The sequence below is a fragment of the Podarcis gaigeae genome (assembly GCF_964106915.1).
Source record: "Podarcis gaigeae genome assembly, chromosome: 16".
NCBI classification, from domain to species: Eukaryota; Metazoa; Chordata; class Lepidosauria; order Squamata; family Lacertidae; genus Podarcis; species Podarcis gaigeae.
In genome coordinates, this window is record NC_139693.1 from 39,096,343 (window position 1) to 39,121,409 (window position 25,067).

At 45.3% G+C, this 25,067-nt stretch overlaps 1 protein-coding gene and 1 long non-coding RNA gene across 3 annotated transcripts in view; one reads left to right on the forward strand and one right to left on the reverse strand.

Annotated features, from left to right (window-relative positions):
* The first annotated feature begins 9,475 nt into the window (after positions 1-9,475).
* On the forward strand, positions 9,476-19,023 carry LOC310834337. The gene is made up of 2 exons (XR_014559201.1): positions 9,476-10,161; positions 18,321-19,023. It is a non-coding gene; the product is annotated as an uncharacterized lncRNA (long non-coding RNA).
* IFT81 (intraflagellar transport 81) overlaps positions 12,993-25,067 on the reverse strand; it is a 49,063-nt gene continuing 36,988 nt past the window's right edge. For both annotated transcript variants that reach the window (XM_083717228.1, XM_083717229.1), the window contains exons 14-19: positions 24,944-25,033; positions 22,377-22,463; positions 21,998-22,069; positions 21,815-21,900; positions 15,963-16,008; positions 12,993-14,370 (exon numbers count right to left, since the gene is read on the reverse strand). In XM_083717228.1, the coding sequence (XP_083573354.1) occupies positions 14,188-14,370; positions 15,963-16,008; positions 21,815-21,900; positions 21,998-22,069; positions 22,377-22,463; positions 24,944-25,033 (564 nt within the window). In that variant the 3' untranslated portion in view covers positions 12,993-14,187. The remainder of the gene's footprint in view (positions 14,371-15,962; positions 16,009-21,814; positions 21,901-21,997; positions 22,070-22,376; positions 22,464-24,943; positions 25,034-25,067) is intronic.

A 25,067-nucleotide genomic window follows, 5' to 3' on the forward strand; every position in this document is an offset into this window, starting at 1 on the left:
CAAACTTAAGCCTTGGAAGTCGAATGGAACTATTTTAAATAAAATTAAACACAGGGAACCAGGCAGAGGGCCTTCTCAGTAGTGGTGCCCTCCCTGTGGAATGCCCTCCCACCAGATGTTAAAAAATAAATAAAAGAAAAATTAAGTTAAACAAATTACCCAGTTACAGACCTGCACAATCATTGTAATAAATGGATTCCTATATATAAGCTAAAAAAGGTAAAGGACCCCTGGACAATTAAGTCCAGTCAAAAACGACTATGGGGTGCAGTGCTCATCTCACTTCAAGCTGAGGGTGACGGCGTTTGTCCGCAGACAGGTTTCTGACTCATGTGGCCAGCAGGACTAAACCGCTTCTGGTGCACAGAGGACCGTGACGAGTGCCAGAGCGCATGGAAACTCTGTTTACCTAGATATAAAAGACCTGTTTTACACAGGTTTCAGCGTTTTCCACGATATATCAGACAGTAGGGGGTCTGTCAGTTCTGTTGCTAAAGTGTGTTGTTTCTGTAATATGTGCTATAATTTTGAAATTATTATTATAATAGATATTGCAATGTGTGCTATTACTTAGCTTTAATTATGTTTTGAATGGCATTCTACTTTTTGTTGCACTTCTGTATACTCCTGGCTAAGCAATAAAGATTTGGATTCCTATAGTCTTACTGGTATGTCCATACCTGTCAAGTGCCCCTTGTTTGAAGGGACAGTCCCTTATTCCAGCACCATGTCCCGCTGCTGTCCCTTATTGATGGATGTCCCTTAAATGTCCCTTAAATGATGTCCCTCAAATTTCAAAGGAAGCAGCTCCTCTCCCTCCCTCCCTGCCGGCCTGCGAGGAGGGAGGCTCCAACTGTGTTGCTTGGCTGTGTTGCTCACCCAATAAGAAGTCTAAGAATGACTGGGGGTGGAGCTTGCATGCCTTGTGTGTGGCTAGTTAATGCAAGCTGAAGGGGTTTTTGAATGCTGGATGCCATTTTGTTGCACATGCTGCTGCAAACTTTGCAGTGCAAAGCCAGGCCGGGGAGCCATCTTAAGTTGAGGCTGCATAGGCCTTGTGGAGCATGTGATTCAGATTCTATTCAGTTGAACCTCTGGTTACAAAGTTGGTTGGACTTTGTTCTTGAAGCTACCAGCATGAGTTTGACCAGACTGCAGGAGGACAGGAAGACTGGAGTGCCTGGAACAGGTGAGGCTGCAGGTCCCTTATTTTGGCTGCTGGTCCCTTATTTTCAAATCTGTAAGTTGACAGCTATGGGTATACTGTATCCTGCCTTTCTTCTGTTACTGAAGGTAGCGCACACGTGGTTCCCAGGTAGAGACCCATCCAGATATTGATTAACCTCCTTCCTTGGAGGTCTTTAAGCGGAGGCTGGATGGCCATCTGTCATGGCTGCTTTAGCTGAGATTCCCTGCATTGCAGGGGGTTGGACTAGATGACCCTCGGGGTCCCTTCCAATTCTGCAGTTCCCGCAGGCCCTGGCTCTGGCCTGCTCAGCTTCGGCAAGGTGGTGGCCTCATATGCCCTAAGGCCATTCCTTGGTTTCACAGTGCAATCCTCATGGACTCGGAACGTTTCTATGAATATGGATCTCAGCTCCCACAAGGGACAGACCTGTTATGCCGTCCTGTGCTAAGATTATAAGCTGCTTTCATTTAGACTTCACATCAAGTCACTGGCTTGACAGTAGAATCCTAGCTATGATTACTTAAACACAAAAAGAAAAACATTAGATAAACTAAGCACCAATCCATTCAAATTACATAAGGACCTTTTGGCAATAAACAAATAATAAGCCAGAAAAATTCTGGGGATAATATACTGAGAAGTAGCTTTGTTGATTTATGTCCTTAAATAAATCAGTATATCTGGGGAAATATACATGCCGGGGGTGGGAGGGATCCCACATAGCTTCTATATATTAATTGGAAGGGGTAGGGAGAATTTTGATGGGGACACCGTTCCTTTTTTTTTTTTTTTAAAGAATATCCTTCTTCCCTGTAGGCCAGCCACAAAGTCCTAAATTGGAAAAGCAGGGCTCTGGCGCTCCAAGGTCACTTGTGCTGTTTCCAAAAATATCTTGAAACAAAACGCAAGAGGGGCACTTTGTTGGATGTTATCTGGACATACAGAGTTTCAATCAAATCCTTCAAGAAGTGTTAGAATAAAAGCTGGCCACTTGTTTTGACATAGTTGAGTCACTGGCAAGAAGGAAAGAAAGAAAGAAAAAGAAAAACACCCACATGTTTTCCATGGCTTGATGGTTCTGGGCAACAAAGCTGCAGACCCCTCACCCCTCTCTCCCTCTTTAATTTCATTGCATTTTGAGTGAGTCCTAAAGAGTCCAGAGGCTTACAAGAAACAGCAGTAGGATCTGAATATTCTCGTGCACCCCTGCAGAATGCAGAGCCAACTTATGTCCCAGGATTGCTCAGTTTTGCTAGGCTGACTGCTGGCAGCTCCTTAGCATCTCAAACCAGAGTCTTTCTCAGCCCGGTGCAGCCACCACTGCAGTCCTGAATATTCTTTGCCTGCAGACACCTGCTCTCCCCGAGTTACGGCACATTTGGGCAAAACCGCACAATCTCTCTAGGGAGACTAACGCTGCAGTCATAGGATTGTGGAGTTGGAAGGGACCCACAGGGTAATCTAGTCCGCCCCCCTCCTGGGCAGGAATAATATGCACCCTTACCTGGAGCCAGCCCCATTCACTCAGTGGGGCTTAATTCCAAGTCAACATGAATGGGACTATTATTTTTTTATTATTTGTTGAATTTATATACCCCCCCCCCATACCTGGAGGTCTCAGGGCCGTTCACAGAACACTTTTCGTTTGACCTGGATATCATTAGAGCCATTATGTCAGAATTGCCCTATCATGTTGATTTGCCTTAGGTGGAGGCTTGGGGGATTGCAAAGTGGGAGGCAGAGGCAAACCATGGGGTACAAGCCAGTGTGAAGCTCACCCCCCTCCCAGCCAAACCTAATCTGTGTATTTAGAAGGAGCTGGGCGAGAGGCAAGAATATCAAGTTTCGGAAAGCAGTTTTATGCACTGGGCTCCAAGGCAACGAGGCACATCAAGGCACCGCAATATTGTATTGCACGGCAAAATTCATAGCCAGAATGCTCAGTACTCAGGCTGAGCTTTGAAGCATTAATGTAGGACTGTGGACCAGTCAGAAGGGTGGACTGGGCTGGGAGCCAGCTGGGGTGCAGGGCAGGGTAATGCCAATCTGGTAGTAATCCTGTCCACACTGGCTGAACAGCCGAGACCTCTGCCACCCGACCAGACCTTCTGGGCCTGCGGGAACTTGCAGTGCTAATCACACTTGGACCCTTTGTGTGGGGACAACTGTGGGTTCTGAGTTCAGGTCTCCTAGGAGGTGCTAAGGTCGTTTAAGAGGCAAGTCCCAGCCTTCTTCCTTATTGTTAGCCCAGACATGGTTCAGATGAGCTGTCTTTTGGGTATGTATGTATGGGACGCTGGTGGCACTGTGGGTTAAACCACAGAGCCTAGGGCTTGCTGATCAGCAGGTCGGCAGTTCGAATCCCTTCCTGCCAACCTAGCAACTTGATTAATAGGTACCGCTACGGTGGGAAGGTAAATGGCGTTTCCGTGCGCTTCTCTGGTTCACCAGAAGCGGCTTAGTCCTGCTGGCCACATGACCCAGAAGCTGTCTGCGGACAAACACTGGCTCCCTCGGTCAGCGGGATAAGCGCCACAACCCCTGAGTTGTTCGCGACTGGACTTAACTGTCAGGGGTCCTTTACCTTTACCTTTTTCGCTCTATAAGACGCACCTAGTTTTTGGACTAGGAAAACAAGAAAAAAAATATTCTGAATCTCAGAAGCCAGAACAAGAAGAGGGATCGCTGCACAGTGATCCTTCTTGCTGTTCTGGCTTCTGGGATAGCTGTGCAGCCTGCATTCGCTCCATAAGACGCACACACATTTCCCCTTACTTTTTAGGAGGGAAAAGGTGAGTCTTATAGAGCAAAAAATACGGTATGCTTCATGTAGTGGGCTCTGCTCTGTGGAAGCTTATGGCATCATACACCAGACTGATAGCCTTTAAGATGCCACAAGGCTCTTTGTGGTTTTTATTACTACGTCACATGTGCTATGGCTGGCCTTTAGAATGGATTCCAAGGCTAAGCCCACACTCCTTGTTTATTTTACTGGAGATAACATTTGCCTTGGTTTGACACGTACATCTGCATCAGTGCGTCTATGCGTGCGTGTGTATCTATACCACATGTGCAGAGCTGTTGTTTTTAAGACGAATCTTCAGTTTAATTTGGTGAGATTCACTGGCAGGGAACATTTGTGGGAGAGGAAAAACAGAGGCAGGCTTGAGCTACTGTGTGTCAAGTGCATGCTAATGGGTTCCGCATGAAGAGAATTAAAAGGCAGTGTTTTCAGAGGAGTGGGAAAATGAAGGAAATGGGAAACAGAACAGTCAGCTACCAAGATGTTATACCGGGCGTCTTGCTCCAACTATTTTTCTGTTGGAAAGGTGCTAATTCTGGCAAAGGTTATAGAAATTGCCCTAGCAAGTTTAATCTACAAATATTTGTTTGTCAAAGCCTAGGAGTAAATTTGGTGTTTTTAATGTTGTGACCCGCCCTGTGATCTTTGGATGAAGGGCGGTATACAAATTTAATAAGGAAGGGAGTTTCCTGATTTCCACTTACATCCTTAAATGGCACCGCATCTGTATCCCTCTGCTTCCTTCAGGAGCCCAGGGCAACGTGCATGGGATGGGCCCAATTCCACCTCAAAACTATCCTACAAGGTTGGTTGGGCTGGGAGATAAGGATTAACTCAAGGCAACCTATCAATAACTTTTGACACCTCTGCCAAAATGTGCTGCACTAGCTGCCACTTTGCTAGAGGGATAGATGCAAGGTGTTTTTTTACTTGTGTATAAAGCACCTAAGGGACGCAGGTGGCGCTGTGGGTTAAAGCCTCAGCGCCTAGGACTTGCCGATCGGAAGGTCGGCGGTTCGAATCCCTGCGGCGGGGTGCGCTCCCGCTGCTCGGTCCCAGCGCCTGCCAACCTAGCAGTTCGAAAGCACCTCCGGGTGCAAGTAGATAAATAGGGACCGCTTACCAGCGGGAAGGTAAACGGTGTTTCCGTGTGCGGCTCTGGCTCACCAGAGCAGCGATGTCACGCTGGCCACGTGACCCGGAAGTGTCTCCGGACAGCGCTGGCCCCTGGCCTCTTGAGTGAGATGGGCGCACAACCCCAGAGTCTGTCAAGACTGGCCCGTACGGGCAGGGGTACCTTTACCTTTACCTTTTATAAAGCACCTATATCAGGGAGAGGGAGACTGTGGCTCTGCACCCATCAGCCCTAAATTCTTGTTGGTTTTTAGGTATCAGTACTGTTTTATGATCTGTATTAGATTAATGTTGTTTTTTGTACACTGCTTGGGTATTCTCTGTAGGTTGGTTTATAAATTCTGAAATGAAATCAGTGAAAAATAAGCTCACTCTGTTGAATTCATCATGCTGTGTGGGAATTTTTGAACCCAAGTTTTATCCCAAACGGTATGCGGGTGGCGCTGTGGGTAAAACCTCAGTGCCTAGGACTTGCCGATCGTATGGTCGGCGGTTCGAATCCCCGCGGCGGGGTGCACTCCCGTCGTTTGGTCCCAGCGCCTGCCAACCTAGCAGTTCGAAAGCACCCCCGGGTGCAAGTAGATAAATAGGTACCGCTTTATAGCGGGGAGGTAAACGGCGTTTCTGTGTGCTGCACTGGTGCTGGCTCGCCAGAGCAGCTTCGTCATTCTGGCCACGTGACCCGGAAGTGTCTCTGGACAGCGCTGGCCCTCGGCCTCTTAAGTGAGATGGGCGCACAACACGACTGGCCCGTACGGGCAGGGGTACCTTTATCCCAAACTGTTTGGCACTTTGAAGGCTTTCCCTCACAACTGATGCAAGAAAATACCATAATAGTTGCAAGCTCATGTAGCCGAAGGCTCTTCATAATGAAGCACAGCGATGCAGGGCGAGTTATGCTCATGCTCTAGGCCTGTCTGAACACTGCAGTTTGGGTGCCGAATGTTTATTTTCCAGCCTCGTATGGCAGTCAACAGTCAAATATTTTTTGCTGATTTGAAACTGCCAAGAAATGTCCAAAAATGTTTTATTCAAGTAAAATGATTCTCTCACTCAGCACATTTGTAGTCTTAGATTACCTGTCACTAAATGACTTAAGGCATATCTTATAACAGAAAAAAAGGGATTTGAAAACTGCAGCATGTGAACTAAGCACTTTAACCAATTCAAAACAGCTGAATGAAGTGAATAGTTTATGCACAATCTGTAGATATTATTTGCATAAAGTACATGGTTTAGTGGGACGCGGGTGGCGCTGTGGGTAAAACCTCAGTGCCTAGGACTTGCCGATCGTCAGGTCGGCGGTTCGAATCCCCGCGGCGGGTGCGCTCCCGTCGTTTGGTCCCAGCGCCTGCCAACCTAGCAGTTCGAAAGCACCCCAGGGTGCAAGTAGATAAATAGGGACCGCTTACCAGCGGGAAGGTAAATGGTGTTCCGTGTGCTGCGCTGGCTCGCCAGATGCAGCTTGTCACGCTGGCCACGTGACCCGGAAGTGTCTGCGGACAGCGCTGGCTCCCGGCCTCTAGAGTGAGATGAGCGCACAACCCTAGAGTATGTCAAGACTGGCCCGTACGGGCAGGGGTACCTTTACCTTTACCTTACATGGTTTTATGGTTTATTATTTCATAGGTACATAACAACTGTACATAATAACTACTCTAATCCGAACTTAAAAATGGAAAGTGTAATGTTAGTGGTCAACAAAAGAGATTTAAAGACTGTCTCAAGGCAAATCTTTAAAAATGTAGTATAAACACTGCCAACTGGGATACACTTGCCTGCGAGCGCTCCAGTTGGAGCACAGCCTTTACCAAAGGTGTCATGGGCTTCAAAGACACTCAAACTCAGGACACAAGGGAGAAATGTGCTAGAAGGAAGGCACGCTTGGCAAACCCACACCATGATCAACTCCCGCCCGGGAACATATTTCCCCACTGTGGAAGGACGTGTGGATCCAGAATTGGCCTCCCCAGTCACTTACAGACTCATTGTTAAAACCGTGTTTATGGAAGACAATCTTACTCGGCTACGAGTGATCGCCAAAGAAGAAGAACTGCCTTGCTATGTCAGCTGAAAAAGGTCTGGCACTTTAAACCACCCTGTCCAGCATTCCATCCAAACAATGGCCAGCCAGATGACTCTGGAAACGCTCATGCAAAGCAGGGAGGAGGCGGCCGGCTGACCTCAGCACCTGAGATTCACAGTGAGAATATAATGGAACGTAGGAGAGATCTGCTTGATCAGAAAAGCCAATATAGCCCAGTATTGTTTCCAATAGTGGGCAGACAGTACTTGAATATGGAGGTTGCATTTAGCTATCATGGCTAATAGCCGTTGCCAGGCAGGAATCTCAGCTGAAGCATCCAGACAGATCTAGGACTATTCCCTCTTGAGATAGAGGCTTGATTTAAAGGTGGGGGCATGCTGGGGTATTCATAAATATTAATAATTTATTACTTTCACCCCACCCATGTGGCCGGGCCTCCCCCACTCTGAGCGGCTCCCAACAGAATATTAAAAACATGATAAAACATCAAACATTTAAAACTTCCCTAAATAATGTGCCCTTGCAGAGTCCCACGTGCGAAGTATCATGTCTAAGCCCAGTTGCCTCACCTGAAGAACTAACACACCAGGGATTTGTGGCCTGGGCAGATGCTGTGCTGGCTTGCACTTGGCAGATGGAGGCCTGGTTTAGGTGCCTGGGACCCCAAGTGGGTAATCTTTCTAGGCTTGTCTGCTACCATGTTTAAATTGGACTTCAGACTCAGTTAAAGACATTATTACATCTACATGTCCCTGCACTTATTGCCGGACGGCTCACTGCAATTTCTTTTTAACCCCCTCAGTGTATAAACAAATTAATGCAGAAGTGAGCTATTCCTGGATATGTGGTCACATATGAGCAGGCTCCCAGGGGTTCAGGATATTCAAAATGTACATTTAACAGACATTAAATTGTTTCTTACATGTTCTTTGGAACGTCACCAGTAAGAAGCAGGTGATTTTCCAAGCCGTGTGTAATATCATGTATTAGCTGGTTAGAGTATTAATGCTAATAGGAAAAGCGATAAGCTGAAGGAGCTGTCAGAATTCTCCCACTCTCCTCCCATGAAACGCCTATCAAATCTCTAACAGGTTGGAAAAAATAGTCACTGAACAAAAACCATTAAAGTCACATTATTGACTGTCCACTTGCACAGAAGCTAAAGATAGCCACTTTATCCCTTCCTCCAGTTTTTCTTTTCTTTGGATAATTATAATTTTCTGCTTCAGCTGAGAAAGTCATTTCTGATGCTGCTGAAGTGCGTAATCAGTTTGCCCTTCTGGAGGGCAACAGGAATGACGCAGCAGGGACAAAGGACCTCTGAGAAAGCAGCATGGTGTGTTTTGGGGTGCAATCCAAAAAGTGCTGCTACTGCAAAACCTCCTCTCTCTGCCTTTATATATATATTTCTCTTTGCATTAGGGCAAAAGAAACTGTGCCACAGACACCATTCCAATAAGCATCAGTAAAACATTTTGAGATTTTTCCTGTATGTTCTTTAAGTCCAGAAATTGATCGAGGCTTCTACTCTCTCACTTGCTCCTCTAAACCTTAAATGAATCATTCAGTCAAGGTAGTGCCCTTGTTCATTTCAATAGGGCTTTTGCAAAGCTTGTCTGCTAACCTGCTGGAAGCATACAGATGCTCTAAGAGTTATAGGTGCACTTCAGTTTGCAGAGTATGTTGAGGAAAGATGATCACAAATGCATGTGTTTGAGATGTGCTGTCACTTTGGGGCTGTGTGGTTTAGAGGTGGTTCCATGGACACTGACTCCATCTCCTATCAAATCTCCTGCCGTCCCTTCCCTTCAACTCCTGCCTCAAAACCTACCTTTTCTGAGAGACCTCTGGCTTCAACTCCTTAAATCCTTACCTCCAACTGTAGCCAAGCTTGACTAGAACTGCATTCACACCCATTTTAACTTTGCTACTCTTCTTTCCCACTTTCAATTTTAGACTGCCCCCCTCCTGGGGAGCAGAGGTCTTTTTTTGCAGAACAAACCATTGTGAGCCTTACACAAGCAGATGCAACGGAAGCTTAAAAACATACAGAAGAGTCCGGCATCCTGCTCCCACAGAGGCCAAACAGATGCCCACAAGCAGGACCCAATCATAGGAGCACTCTTCCCTCCTGTAAAGGTAAAGGTAAAGGGACCCCTGACCATTAGGTCCAATCGTGGCCAACTCTGGGGTTGCGGCGCTCATCTCGCTTTATTGGCTTAGGGAGCCGGCGTACAGCTTCCGGGTCGTGTGGCCAGCATGACTAAGCCGCTTCTGGCGAAACCAGAGCAGCACATGGAAATGCCGTTTACCTTCCCGCCAGAGAAGGTATTTATCTACTTGCACTTTGACATGCTTTCAAACTGCTAGGTTGGCAGGAGCAGGGACCGAGCAACGGGAGCTCAGCCCATCGCGGGGATTTGAATTGCCAGCCTTCTGATCGGCAAGTCCTAGGCTCTGTGGTTTAACCCACAGCGCCACCCGCGTCCCATCTTCCATCCTGTAGTTGCCAGCAATTGGTATCTAGAGGCATACTGCCTCGGAAACTGCAGCACTTTACGGATGTGACAAGAGCATGTTAACAGTTGTCTCTGTCCAGGAAACGTTGAAGGTGAGGGGGAAGAAGCTGATGATGAGCGTGCCAGGCTACCTGGAGAGTTCATGACAAAGGTATTATTTTCTTAAACTAGACACATCCTCTTTGGTGGTGTTGGCCGTTACACTAGGTATATTAAGCAGATTACAAGGATGCTCCTGAGCTACATTCCTCAAGGGCGTTTGGGTCTACTTCTTACGAAGTTGATAAATCTCCACCTGGGATTTTAGGTGCCTGTGTGGTAGAATGTCTCTGTATGAAAACACTGTTCCATTGCCAGTGCTGAAGGAAGAATACTCCACTTGAACAGCTGTCTGGCCCCAGTCCGGTTTGAAGTTGAAGACCCCCTCCCCTGCAAGAAAGCACAGAGACTCTGAAGTTCCCCATCAATGGTGAGCGCCTGGATCTGTACCAGGGAAGATTCTGGAGCAGATCATTAAGCAAACAGTCTGCGAGCACCTAGAAAGGAATGCTGTGATCACCAATAGTCAGCATGGATTTCTGAAAAATAAGTCATGTCAGACTAACCTGATCTCGTTTTTTGACAGAATTACAACCCTGGTAGATGAAGGGAACGCAGTGGATGTAGCCTACCTTGATTTCAGCAAGGCATTTGACAAGGTGCCCCATGATATTCTTGTAAAGAAGCTGATAAAATGCGGTCTTGACTATGCTACCACTCAGTGGATTTGTAACTGGCTGACTGACCAAACCCAAAGGGTGCTCATCAATGGTTCCTCTTCATCCTGGAGAAGAGTGACTAGTGGGGTGCCACAGGGTTCTGTCTTGGGCCCGGTCTTATTCAACATCTTTATCAACGACTTGGATGATGGACTCAAGGGCATCCTGATCAAATTTGCAGATGACACCAAACTGGGAGGGGTGGCTAACACCCCAGAGGACAGGATCACACTTCAAAACGACCTTGACAGATTAGAGAACTGGGCCAAAACAAACAAGATGAATTTTAACAGGGAGAAATGTAAAGTATTGCACTTGGGCAAAAAAAAATGAGAGGCACAAATACAAGATGGGTGACACCTGGCTTGAGAGCGGTACATGTGAAAAGGATCTAGGAGTCTTGGTTGACCACAAACTTGACATGAGCCAACAGTGTGATGCGGCAGCTAAAAAAGCCAATGTAATTCTGGGCTGCATCAATAAGAGTATAGCATCTAGATCAAGGGAAGTAATAGTGCCACTGTATTCTGCTCTGGTCAGACCTCACCTGGAGTACTGTGTCCAGTTCTGGGCACCACAGTTCAAGAAGGACACTGACAAACTGGAACGTGTCCAGAGGAGGGCAACCAAAATGGTCAAAGGCCTGGAAACAATGCCTTATGAGGAACGGCTAAGGGAGCTGGGCATGTTTAGCCTGGAGAAGAGGAGGTTAAGGGGTGATATGATAGCCATGTTCAAATATATAAAAGGATGTCACATAGAGGAGGGAGAAAGGTTGTTTTCTGCTGCTCCAGAGAAGCGGACACGGAGCAATGGATCCAAACTACAAGAAAGAAGATTCCACCTAAACATTAGGAAGAACTTCCTGACAGTAAGAGCTGTTTGACAGTGGAATTTGCTGCCAAGGAGTGTGGTGGAGTCTCCTTCTTTGGAGGTCTTTAAGCAGAGGCTTGACAACCATATGTCAGGAGTGCTCTGATGGTGTTTCCTGCTTGGCAGGGGGTTGGACTCAATGGCCCTTGGGGTCTCTTCCAACTCTTCTATGATTCTATGATTCTATAAGTACTTAGGAGCCTGGCTGCTGCATCTGGCCAGTGGCCCATCTAGTCCAGCCTCCTATTCTCCCAGTGGCCAAGCAGATGCCCCAGGGGGAGCCCACAAACAGGGCAAGAGGGATTCCAGCAACTGGCATTCTTAACTTTTCTGCATAATGTCAACAGGTGTTACAATCTGACTACTTTCTGCAGATGGAGGGGGGGGGGGGGGAAAGCAAATTACAACCCAAATCTTCCTCGAATCTCTCTGCTGTTGACATGAGAAGCCAGAAAGGGAATTTCAGTCTTATTTCTAACCACTGGCCTGAGATTTCAAAAGTGCTCACTGCTGTGGCCACAGGCTGTGTCGTAGGATGGCTAAATGATTTAGTGGGTAATAAATATGATTTAAGGGCTCCGGGGTGGATTTTCAAATGGCAGTGAACCTCCCAAGTCCTATCAAGCTGCTATTTAGGCCTCAAAAATACCTCAGAGGCAGAATCAGAGCTACTTTGCAGCTCTATTTCCACTGAGATTGCCTTGGGCACTGGCTATTTACATTTCTCTCCTCCCACCAAATACATTTTCTCACACTTAGAAGCATGCTAACCCTTTCCTCTCCTCCAACTGTGCTTTAAATTAGACCCTGCTTAATTTATCTCCCCCAGAGACCTAGGTTTCAGAAACCGGCTGACTGATCCTTCCTTTGAAAACTCAGACACTTTACTGTTGGTTCCACCAGCACAAAGAATAATGAAGAAGGAATACCAGGATTTTGCAGACATGAGTGTACCAATGACTATCACTCAGTCTTCAGGGTTAAAAATCACTTTTTGGTCCTGCAAATACCAAATTCTTTTTCAGAAAAACTATTCAAATTAAGCATATTTGCATTACATCTGCATCATATGGAAATGAAAGTTTTCAAATAATTTCTGACATATTTTATACATTTAAGAACTGTACAAGTTTGTCACATTTGCCCACACAAAACCACATGTTGCAGATTGCAATTTTCATTTGAGAGTAGGGAAGGCTGGAGTCGAGGAAGTGGAGCACAACCACAGTACCTAGCAGAGATGAGACCAACCCAGATCTCACAATTTTTAGGTGTATAAGTGTAAGAGCGGGGGGAGATTTATCTAAAAATGTAAAGCATAAATGCAGCAAACAGGTGGTTGAAAACAGGTCCATAACTCATGTACACTCTTCAGAGCCTGCTCTTTCTATGGCTCTCTAGTTTTTCATTCAGTAATGCATGTTTTCTCACTGGTGGAGGTGGCGAGGGTTTATAGCTCCCGATTCAAATCAGCACTTAACTCTGTCACACCATTTCTTGTTAAAGAGTAAGACAATAGAGCAGCAAGGTCTTGGACTCTGTGTATGGTTTCTTTTAAGATCACCTGTTCCATATCTGACGCAGAAGGGTCAGATGCTGACAGCATTTGGCCCCGAGTCAGAAAGCAAAGCCTTTGGACTTCTCAAAAGAGTAACTCTGAGAGGTGAAGTGGAGCCTGACAACCAATAAACTCCTGTTCTTTATTAAGTATGGACAATGGGGAACTGAACAAGCGTACAGAAGAAGAACAATGGGAATGTTAGCCTTTATTGTCTCTGTGGCTACATTAATGAAATACATTAATTTAATATCTACCAGGAAAAATTAGGCAGAGAGCAGAAAGCTACAGGGAATGTTAAAATGCCATTGTTCTAACAAAGCTAGAAAAGGTTAGAATAACTCCTTTTCATATGTTTCTAAAAGACTTCGCTATAGGTCAAAGGCTTAAGGGAAGCAAGGAAACTTCTGGAAGTTCCTGCACCTCAGTTTTAGTCCAAGGACTAAATTTACTAGTTTGAGTCCAACTAGTAAATTTTCTTTACACACCCTTTGCTTATCTCAAGGGAGCCAGGCAGACTCATGAGAAGTCTAATGGCAGGGATCAGAGGCTCTTAACTGGCCACACTTTGCTTCCCCAAAGCAAACTTTGCCTGTTGCTTCTATACTCCACCGCAGCTCTCCAGGGGGAGTGGCCATTTAAAGATGACACCTGATGAAAGTATAGGCATGCACATATTTTGATGCAAAAAATGCATTTTAAGAAACATGCTGAGAATTTAAGCCTTGCTCTGCCCTTGGAAGATAAATGAGCATCCTTTCCCCAGTACCAAGAGAAGCAATATGCCAGGTTTGGGCATGACTAAATGGGGTGAGTGGACTTCTTGCATGCCAGTTTGGCTCTGTGTCACAGTATATCCTGCTGCTTGGCTGTAGAAGCTGCAGAACTTTTTGGGCCTGGGGAGGGAGTATCATTTATCTTGGTTTCTCTGTGAAAACAGCCAGCTTTCAGCTCAACACATGCACTAGACCTTTGCCCATAAGCCCATTTCAATGCAGTAATTGAACAAGAAGCCCGTCCCACTGCTTAAACTGGCCTCCAAGTGATAGAGCAACTTTGCATCTGCAGTACCTGTAGAATGAGAGTTATTTTCTCTCTTTAATACAAGGAGCGATTGAAAAGGCTCCCAGTCAAACTGGGAAACCATTGCCATTCTATTTAGGCTGGGACTTTTCCAAACAGCCGTTGTAGCTGAACAGCAGCTGAGCCCCTGAACAACAGCAACCAGAAATCTAACTTTTGTTAAAAACAGTTGTAGAACTAGACCAATTTTCACAACAGAACTGATGCTGAGTATGGCTGGGATTCACAAGACCAGCCGGTCCTCTCCTCCTTCCTGAATGACCTGGCCAATGGATGCTTGGTTTTGCTGCTTGAGGAAACATTCCTTCTTGCACTCCATGAGCAGCTGGAAATCTCGCCACATTTTCACTTGCTTCAGATTTGGACCGTGGCTTTCCCGCACACTCTTCTGCTTCTCTCGCAGTTTCTGTTACTCAAAAGAACAGTCAAAATCATTCCAAGAAATGTTTCAGAGTTACAACAGTTACCTCACAGTGGGGCACAAACATTTATTTCTCTGAATAAGAGATCCTGGCCTCGACCCAGCACACCCAAAGGAGCATCTCCCCATTGTTCAGCCCCGGACACTGAGGTCCTCCTTCGAGGGCTTTCTGGTGGTTCACTCACTGCAAGAACTGAAGTTACAGAGAATCAGGCAGAGGGCCTTCTCAGTAGTGGAACACCCTTCCTTCAGATGTCAAGGAAATAAACAACTACACAACTTTTAGAAGACATTTGAAGGCAGCCCTGTTTAGGGAAGTTTTTAATGTTTGATGCTTCATTATGTTTTTATATATGCTGTAAGCTGTCCAGAGAAGCTGGGGAAACCTAGCCAGATGGGTGGGATTTTAATAATAATAATTCAATTGCTGCTACTTTGTCTGTGTGGCATTACAAGATCCTGAATTGACTGGGGCAGCCACTGTTGGGGCAGAACTCAGCATGCATATGCAGAGTGCTCAGCCTGTGAGCTACAGCCTGTCCCCTAAATCTGAGCTCCATGCTTAGCACTAAAAAAACACATAGATTAAGTGTTTTATGTATGTTTTGTGTGTGTGCTTTGTGTATGTTGAAATAATAGAAGACAATTTTTGATGACAATTCTGCAAAGAAGATCTAAAACAGGGTTAAAAGGCAATTCAAAATGCACTGTTATCAGGACTACAAACATATTAGTCACTGCTCTGTAGTCTGCTTTGTAATCTGGAATGAATAATAATGACAACAACAAGAACCTCATTTATACCCCACCTTTTTCTCCAAGGAGCTCCAGGTGGCACACATGGTCCCCCCCCCCCCATTTAATCCCCACAACAACCCCTTAAGGTAGAGGTTAGGCTTAAAGACAGTGACTGGTCATCCTAGTGAGCTTCATGGCTAAGTTGGGTTTTAAAGCCTCCCATGTCCTAGTCTGACCCTCTCACCACCACACCAGACTAACTCTAGAACATAAAGAAAAAAATGAAATTAATCTTACAAGGAATTCTGTCCTTAAAAGTATAACACTTGCATAACTGAATTTATAAGGGAAACGTTAAAGAAAGAAGTTAAGAAAAAGGAATTATTTGTGCAATTCTTAACTTTACAGAAGACGATTAAAAATGTACAGAACTCAGCAAGGGTCTTAGTCAACGCAGCTATCTCAAAAGCACTTCAGTTACTTTCTATAAAAACACCAAGGACAACAGCTGGGAAATGTATCATCTTCAGCCAGTTTCTGTATATACCACTTCAAATTTGATCTACCAAAGTGTCGCCTGCATTACAATATCTTATCCCCAGGGTTCCTGGGGAATGTGCTGTTTGTAAAAGATAGTCAAGCAGCTTAAGCATTATCTATAGGAAACCGACTTCAGAACTGTTTCCCTATTTTATTTTGAGAAGCCAATTTCTCCCAGCTGCAACAGAATGGTTTTTGGGAGGCTGTGCATAAGGACCAGAATAAACTAATGACAGGCATGAAATGTAGCATTTCTAAAACTGAAAGGGAATATTTTTAAAATAATAACCTATTATTACCTTTCCAAGGTTTTCTTGTTCCGTGATCATCCGGGTGTATTGTTCCCTAAAGAAGAAGATAAAATAAACACATACATACGCACATACACATTATTTACAAAGAACCTGCGGATGTGAAGTCAAAATGCTGGAGAATCACGGCACCTGCTGTGGCTGCAGAGACCGGGAACTCGTGACTGCTCCTCTCTGGGGAGCAAGCCTGGGCAGCGTGTATGGAGGTCCTGGGCTGCTAGGCAACAAGACTCCCACTCTTGGCTCCACTGATGTGGTCCAAAGCGAAGCAGAGCAATATGTTCAGCATCAGCTTGGCTGCAGGAGTTGCTGGAAGGCACCATCCAACTGTTTTAGGGACTCCACTCCAGATTTGTGTAGGGTTTACTCCTTAACCCTTTCTCCTTCCAAAAATGTCCCGCAAGTCAGCAGGTATGGGTTTTTCCTTGGAGTTTACTCTCAAAGCCTTTATCACAGTTGTGTATAGCTGCAACGCAGCGGAAGTCTAGGATCAGAGTTTTCCTTATTCTAGATGAGCTACCTTCCCATGTTGTTGAGCCCCATCTGCCCCTCATTTCCCTCTACAGCACGTGCATAAACTGCCTTCTTGCTGTTAGACCCACTACTGGCCTCATCCACCGAATCTGCCAGAGCCTGTCTTCACATGCAAGGGAAGTTCCTGACTCACTGAGGGTTTGAGAGCCATTGGTTCCCCTTACCTGGTTCTGCCGGCCAGTTAAGTCATTTCCTGGAACTGTGGCTACTGTCATATGCTGACAGCTTCTAGGAGCCACGGGAGAGAGTTGAATGCAGGGTGGGGACCAATGGCGGACAAACTGCCGCAGAAGGAGCATGATGTGTCCCCCACCAGAGGTACTTTCCCGCCCTTAGCACCCCATACACCCCAGCACTTTTAGAGTGTTCAAAGTAGTACTTACTCTGTGTGCCAGTCAAATTTACAAGAGCCCTGTAAGGCAGCTCCATATCATTATACCCAAGTTGCAGGTGAGGGTCTGAGGCTTTTTAGTCACAATTCCAATGGACTCTTGAGTAGATGATTCATTATTATTATTATTATTATTATTATTATTATTATTATTATTTACTGTTAAAACACGTATTTGTTGTATATCCTGTCTTATTTCAAGGGTCTAGGAAAGTGATAAAAACCTATTATATTCCATTTGTCACCATCTTATAAGGTAGATTACATGACTAGGAATGAATTTTCTGAAGCCTGGCAGAGAGCTATATGGCCAAAGGGGAATTGGAGAGGAGTGTCCTGCATATAAAGCCTACGAGACTATGCGCTGAAGGACACTGGTTTCACACATCTAAGCTTCTATAAATCTGTGAGTCATCAAGGTAAGCTGAAAACCCCAAAGGAATTCACTGGATGATAGAAAAACAACAAACTTGAACCCTCCTACTTCAGCAGCCTATAATGATCCTTTGAATACACTGAAATCATTGCAACTCTTGGCTCTGTCATCTGAGCAAAATGACAGTTTCACAGTTGACTAAAAGGGACTGGAAGCCTGGGACAGAAAATTCTTCCAGCTGGGAATCGTAAGAACGATAAATCCTCTCAGGCGGGTGTTGTAGCTTTCCACTGGGGAAGGCAGGATGGGATTCCTCTTTTGCTTCCCCCACCCCAGCCAAGACTACTGGGAACTTGCTCTTGTCTCCAGGGCCTGTGCCAGGCATTTACACATTCCCACCCCATATATTGCATGTCCTATGGGGAAATGGGATTTGCGCCTGGAACAGGTTTACTCTTGCAGCCCAGGATATCCATCTTTCTCATAACCTGCATGCAGCTGCTGTAATTTGTGCCAGGGCCAAGACGACCTCAACTGCCCCCAAGAGAATGCACATCTATTGACATCCTCCCCCATCACTTTAGGTTCACCAATTGCTCTTTAGTCCCAAGACTTGGAAGGAGAAAAAACAGACAACAGAAAACTAAACCTCTGAATGTCGCGGGGGGGGGGGAGGGTTGGTGGTTGTTGTTTTTTTGCTATTTATAATGATGTCTGGAAAGAATGCAACTTAATTTTGAAAGTTAAAACTATTTTTAGAGAACAAAATTAACTTTTCACATTCCTCGGTACTGACTCCATGGAACAGAGGATGGGGATCAGAATTAGGGCATTTTTGGTTCATTAGTAAACTGAGGTTCTGCTTATGGGTTGTTTGAGCTCAGTTTACATTCCAGTGCTCGCAAGAAGAGACATTCAGCCCTGAAAGGATTTCTAGAAATCTGCCTTCTCTTTCCATCCTGCACTTATTGAATTTCTGCCTATCAAAGCCTCTGCTTATTTCCAAGAGAATTTGCACTCTCCTGTTTTTTTCCTTCCTCCACAGGGAGTAGCAAATGGACATTCAGAAGAGTAACTCACCCAGAAGCACCCTGTATTTTACTGTGCAATAAAAAAGCAAAAGTGCAGGAGGCAGACCCAGAAGACACCTGGAAAATGAACATCCCCCCCCCCCCATGACAGATGGGCATCCTGATGTGCCTCTTCATAGCTCTTGCTGCTCCAGAACTGCCCCTGTCTGCAGCATGGGGAACAGACAAGTGAGTGACTTGGGCAGGAAGAAGACTGAACAGCACAAACTCTGTGGCCTCTTAGGACTGGATGGGATGAGCACTGGACACCCAGCCTCTGACATGCTCTTCCTTCTCTGCATTAACCACTGTAAGCACCTAGATACCAGGCAAACCACAGTGGCCCCAATAAGCTTGGCATTCTAAATACAGTACATACAAAGTTTTTGAAGTAGCCACTATAGCACACCAAGGTCTGAGTAGGTTACAGCAAACAGACTGAGAACAAAACCCACTGAGCAGAGAAACGCTCTCAGTGTTCATCCACTAATTTGCACTGCAACTGTCCTCTCATTTCCACTTTTGCTTTACTATTCCTACTATTTCTTTGCTCAGCATTCAGCTTCTTTCCTCCACTGACACGGATTACATCTCTCCATATATTTGCAAGGGGTTTGTCATCTGTTCCTGGCTGCTCCTTGATTTAACCACCATAAATGGAGACTCATGAGATCAACAGGCGACATAAAAAGTATTTTGTTCTTCAATGAGCTCTCTCTCTCTCTGTGTGCAGTCCTGCTGTTTTCCTATGGAGAGAATCCTAAATGGAGCCACAGCAAACAAGTGTCACTGCTGAGACTGTTAAGCAGAGGGAACAGGGAATTCCACAAAAACTTAACATGGCCAGTTTCTTCTAGTTCAAGACTAATTACACCTCCATTTCTGAAAAATTGTTTGGAATTAAATCACAGTCCCAAGTGTATCATAGAATCATAGAATTGTATAGTTGGAAGAGGAACCAAGGGTCATCTAGTCCAACCCTCTACAATGCAGGCATCTCGGCTAAAGCATCTGTGATAGATGGCCACTCAACCTCTGCTTAAAAACCTCCAAGGAAGGGGAGTCCACCACCTCCCAAAGGAGTCCATTCCCCTGACTTCCGGGTTGGCACCATCGCCGAATGGCGGACTCCCTCCGAGCTCCGGAGGGAGCCTGCTCGGCAGGGGCTGGGTCCTACCACGCCGGCGACGCGGGGACCCTCAAAAACCATGGGCGCTGAAACCCATGGACATGGTGACTCGGCTGGCACCTTTTGCGCTCCCCCCCGGCCCGCGAAGGAGCCTTTTTAAAGGCTACGGAATGGGTGACGGGGGTGGTGGTGCTTTGAGTCCTCCGCTTCCCCTGCCGAGCGAAGCCGCATGCCATTCGACGGAAAGCGCTGACTTCTTCTATTGAAAATCTGGACCTAAAAGAATAACCCGTGAGTAATTGGAACCTGGACTAAAAAGGGGGATAAATTTTTTTAAAAATTCGGAGCGAGCGGGGGAGGCGCAAAAAGGAAGTCAGCCCCCCCCCCTGTTGTAGAGGAGTTAAAGCAAAGGATTTGACATCTAAGATCGCGTGCAACCCTATTTTTACAAAGTTATTAATTTCGCGACGGAAAACTATAAGACTGAGCTGGAGGAGAAAAGTGGAATTGATTTAAAAAGTAACCCCCCCCCCTGGAACCCTGGGAGCATTTTGCGAGAGCGCCGGGAGAAGACAAAGAGAGGTTTTGACAGCTGTCAAAGAGCTGTCAAAGCAGAAGAACAAAAATGAGAACTTTGTTACAAGGACTTTGCCGGTTACATTTGTTATAAATTGGATACAAATTGTTTAAAACAAGGAACAACAAGTTATTTGGACTGATTGGGGTGATCTGGAAGGGAACTGAGTTATTGCAACCCACCTAGAGGAGCCGAGGGATATTACAAGTTGTTGACATGGAATTTGAATAGAACTTTCTATCTCCTGGGAAACTGCAGAAATGGAACACTATTTTGACTACAGAGGCTGACATACTAAAGAAGACAATAGACTTATCTATTGAAAAATGGAAGGGACTTGGCATTATGTTTCGTTCCTGAATAACAGAGCCTCTGCAGCTGAATTTGAAGCTTTTGGAATTAGAACATTTGTGCAGGAAAACAGGAAAGGAAAAAAAAAAAAGAAAAGGAGAGAGATCAACAAGAACAACAAGAATAACAAGAATAACAAGAATTGGATAAAGTTGGAAGAGGGAACATTTGGGACATCCAGATTTGAAAGGTTTAAAGAAATAAAATTGGAGTTTTTACTCCTAATGTATAAAAATCTGGATGGAAAAAATGGGCCTTTTTGAGACAGACTCCTTCCAAGATTGGACATTCGAAATTAAAGATGACTGGTAAAGGACTATGGCTTAAATAATTGTGGGAGCTCCAGGAAGACATCAGATGTTGATAAATTTTGGGAACGCAACCGGGAAAAGGGGGAGGGAAATTTGGAATCCAAAGGGTGTTAAACTACATTTTATCTCATTATATTTTAATTTGTAATGTATGTTAAAGGGGGGAACGCGTGGAAGGGAACAGGTCGATTTTAGGAGATGGGAAAATATTTTTAAATTGGGTCAATGACAATAAGTTCAAAATTTGGGATAAGAAATTGCTGAATTTATAAGTAAGAATTGGAATACAAGAGGGGGAGGGGAGGGGAAGTCCTGGAAAGATGTTATCGAAAACAAGATTTTAAATTTGGATGTTTTGTTTTTCTTATTTTGTTGTAATTGGAAACTTTTAATAAATATTATTTTTTTTTAAAAAAAGGAGTCCATTCCCCTGTTGAACAGCTCTTGCTGTCTGGAAGTTCTTCCTCTTGTTGAGTCTTAATAACCTTTCTTGCCACTGGAATCCACTGGTTCGGGTCCTGCCCTCTGGAGCAGCAGAAAACAAGCTTGTTCCCTCTTCCATGTGGCAGCCCAGGCACATCAGTTCCCTGGGGCCATAAGTGCCCTAGCCCCCACAACATTTTAAATGGGGGGGCAGGGCACCCACAAAGTGTGGCGGGGGCCGTGTGCATGCTGTGGGAGCATGTGTGCGCAACGTCATAAGGCTGCCACTATGTGCATGAGTGATGTCCGCACACCAATGTAGCTGATGTAGTGTGCATGCGCCAGTGGATGTGCTGATTTAGCGGCCCCAGGCACCCACAGCCGTGGGGGCAAGCTAGCGCCGCTGTGACAGCCTTTGAGGTATTTGAAGATGGCTCTCCTCTCTCCTCTCAGTCTCCTCTTTACCAGGCTAAGCATACCCAGCTCCCTCAACCATTCCTCATCAGGCTTGGTTTCCAGGGAATGGTCTTAAGGCACTAGTGAGCCCAACCTCTTGCTGCAGCTAAGCATGTCTGGGACTGACCAGTACTTGGGATGTTCCAGGGGAGCATGTGTGTGATGCCTCGGGTTCCAGGTTGAAGGAAGGCAGAATATAAATGTAAGAAAATGAGTAAATACCTGATTGCCTTTCTTCTTTCCTGCATATCTGAAGAAACATACAGCTTCATCTCGTCTTTGGCACGCTGAAGGCTGACTTCTAGGATCTAAGAAGAAACACCTGAATTTAGATACCAACTGCCCTTCCCATGAAAGCAGCATCATCTTACTGAATGACTACAAAAGAACCTTTTTCAGACCGACCTTTTTCATGCAGTTGATGTGATGATAGCGGCTTTCCTCCTGAATACACTCTTCATGAAGGGCCTTCACCTCCTAAAGCAGGAAGCGCACATTTTTAACATGTATGATGACAAAAAGCCTGCAACATCAGGACTATTTTCAAGGAAAGAGCACCTGTTGTCAACAGTCACTGATGATTTAATTGCTTCCTCTTCAGCCAAAGCAAGCAAAATAATTGCTGTTAAGTTTAACTGGTCCAGGGGTGGATGCAGCCAACCGTTTTGCCACATGTCTGCCCCTGGCAGAATGCCTGCGTGGGCCAAGTGGGGTAAGCCTGAGCGCATGTAAAACCAAGCTGATGAGATATGGAAGGGCAGCTCTGTCCTGCCTGCCTTCCTACCTGCTCCAGTGCAGAACGGTTGCTCTCCAGGCCTGCTGCACAGCTGTCATACTGGGTTTTTTTCTCTCCGCATTCTTGGGTCAATTCCTGGCGGGGGGAAAGGTAGAAGGGCACATGAATTCTATCAGCATGTGGCACCCGGGGAGATCATGTTCTTGTCAGTCCTGCTGCCTAACCTCAGCTATTGGCACACAGAGGCCCTTACATAAACGGAAAAGGCATCTGGGGCACACCACTCATGGGGAAGCCACCAGCTTCGCGGACCGATAGATCAAATAGGGTAAACCACCACGTAACTTGCAAGCTCCCCCCTCCCCCCAACTTTAAAAACATGTATCACTACCCAGCGTCGTTAATGCTTTGGTGGATTAGGTTTCCCACTTGTTCATTCCATAGCCTAGATTTTGACTCGGCTGCATTAAAATTAAGCTCGCGAGATTGTCAAAGGATTGTGTTCCTGTACAAACAGTTTGTACAGATATTCACTTATGCCATGAGATAATCGGCATCACTAGCAACAGAGCACCCTAGTGAAAGGTAAACTACAATCCAGCTTGTGATAGAAAGTATGGCAGGGCATATTATACTGGTGAAGCAGCAAGTAGACCTGGTGTAGGCCAGCCTTCCCTAGCCTGGGCCCCCAGCGCTGAAGCTGATGGGATTTAGAGTCCAAAACAGCCCCAGAGCCCCAGGCTGGGAAAGGCTGGTGTATTCTACAAATCGTGCTTAAAATCAAAGCTTGATTAAAATCAAAGCTTATTACCCACGTAATAAAATAACTAAGGTTAGGGGAGCGTATTTCAAATGAGGGTGCAGGACACTAGAAATTTCTCCTACCTTAGGCCCACTGTAATAAATATAAGAAGTATCTTGCTGGGTTACATCAGACCACCTGAGTGTTCTGCTAGGGGGCGTCATTTTAAGAGGTGAAATCTAATTTTTGCAATTTTTTTCAGTGAGGCACCTTATATTTTTTAAGGTTTTGGGTCTGCTATTATTTTTGTGATTGGTCAATATTTAGCTTGGTAAGTCTACATTTGATGAAGAAGTACATAAACTACTTTTGGAAAACCAAAGAATTTAATTTTACCTTCTGAAAATGTCAGATAATGCTAAATAACAACAACAATAAATAATAACAAAAACATTAACATATAACATAACTGCAAGTACTTGGCAATCATTTATAATGATTTCTATGCACTTTGACACTTATTTTTCTTACCAAGAAAAACTAAATTATATTAATTTATCCAAAATACATTTCAAATTCCCATGTCATGTTACAACATTTTAGCACCCCTCATTTTTGGAATTTGAAAGTTGGAAAATTCAACATGCCCTAATGTTCTGCTCATGTGAATGGCCTGAAGGTGACCATCAACCCCTTCCTCTGGCTGGCAGATGAGTACGATGCATCGGAACATGGAGGTTTCACCCTTATTTAAGGCATTTTATCCTTTGCCCTTTAGCAAAAAACACTCTCAGGTTGGCTTTCAAGAGAGCAGCAGCTCCTTCCCACTGTCAGTGGCAGTTCTACCTGCCTTGCTCCCCCCCCCCCCGAAGCTCTCTTTCTGCCCCCCATCAGATCCAGGAGCACAGCTTCTCGCAGGGCCCAGGCCACGGGAACAGGGCAGCTCCTGTCATATAGTTCGCTCATCAGACAGCTAACAAGTTAACCATTGCACCAAAACTTTACACAGGTCCTCTGGATAAATATTCAATAGCTGTCTTCCCTGACCATCTCAGACTCCTTAGGGCACCAGTTTTCCTCATCTCAGCCAGAGCTTCACAGCAGCGCTCCCCATTCCAACCCTGTCTTGAATTTAGCAATGTCTTAAAGCCACACAGGTTTGTATCTGACACATATACACTGCCTTGAGTTTGAGAAAAACACTAACAGACCCAGCAAACAAACACATGATGAACATACTAAATGGTGGATCCCTGGGAGTCCAATGTAGGAGTGGAATATAGGTTTTTTAAAAAGTAAATACTAACATTCACTCAACTATTATTTCTTCCAATGAGGTTTACACTTGAAGAAACACTTTAAAATACAGTCATACCTCGGGTTGAATGTGCTTCAGGTTGAGCGCTTTTGGGTTGCGCTCCACGGCAACCTGGAAGTAACGGAGCACGTTACTTCTGGGTTTTGCTGCTTGCACATGTGCAGATGCTCAAAATGACGTCACGCGCATGCGTGGAAGCGGCAAAACGCGACTTGCGCACGTGCAAAGGCGCAGTTGCGTCTTACGTTCTATTCAGGATGGGAACGGGGCTCCGGAACGGATCCCGTTCGCATCCCGAGGTACCACTGTAGCTGAAAACACCAGATGCAGCTGATCATCTCCCCCAAATGTACATTTTGGCCTATACGATAGAGGCATCTAGCCACAGATCGTGTGGAGCATTACTTAGCGGGAAGCTCTGAGCCTCTTACTGCCATACAGGCAGAACTGCAGGAGAGGTGTTGGGAGAAATAGAATCACACTGTAATCAGCCCAAACCATTTGTTCAAACAAACAAAAACAAAAAACAAACAAATTCAAGTCTCCTCTACTCACCTGACACTTCTGTCGCAACTGCCTTAAATCTTTGATAATTGGAGCAAGGCTTGACTTCTTATCAGCCACCATAGCATTCAGTTTTTTCACCTGTTTTATGGGAGGGAAACGCATCACATGAATA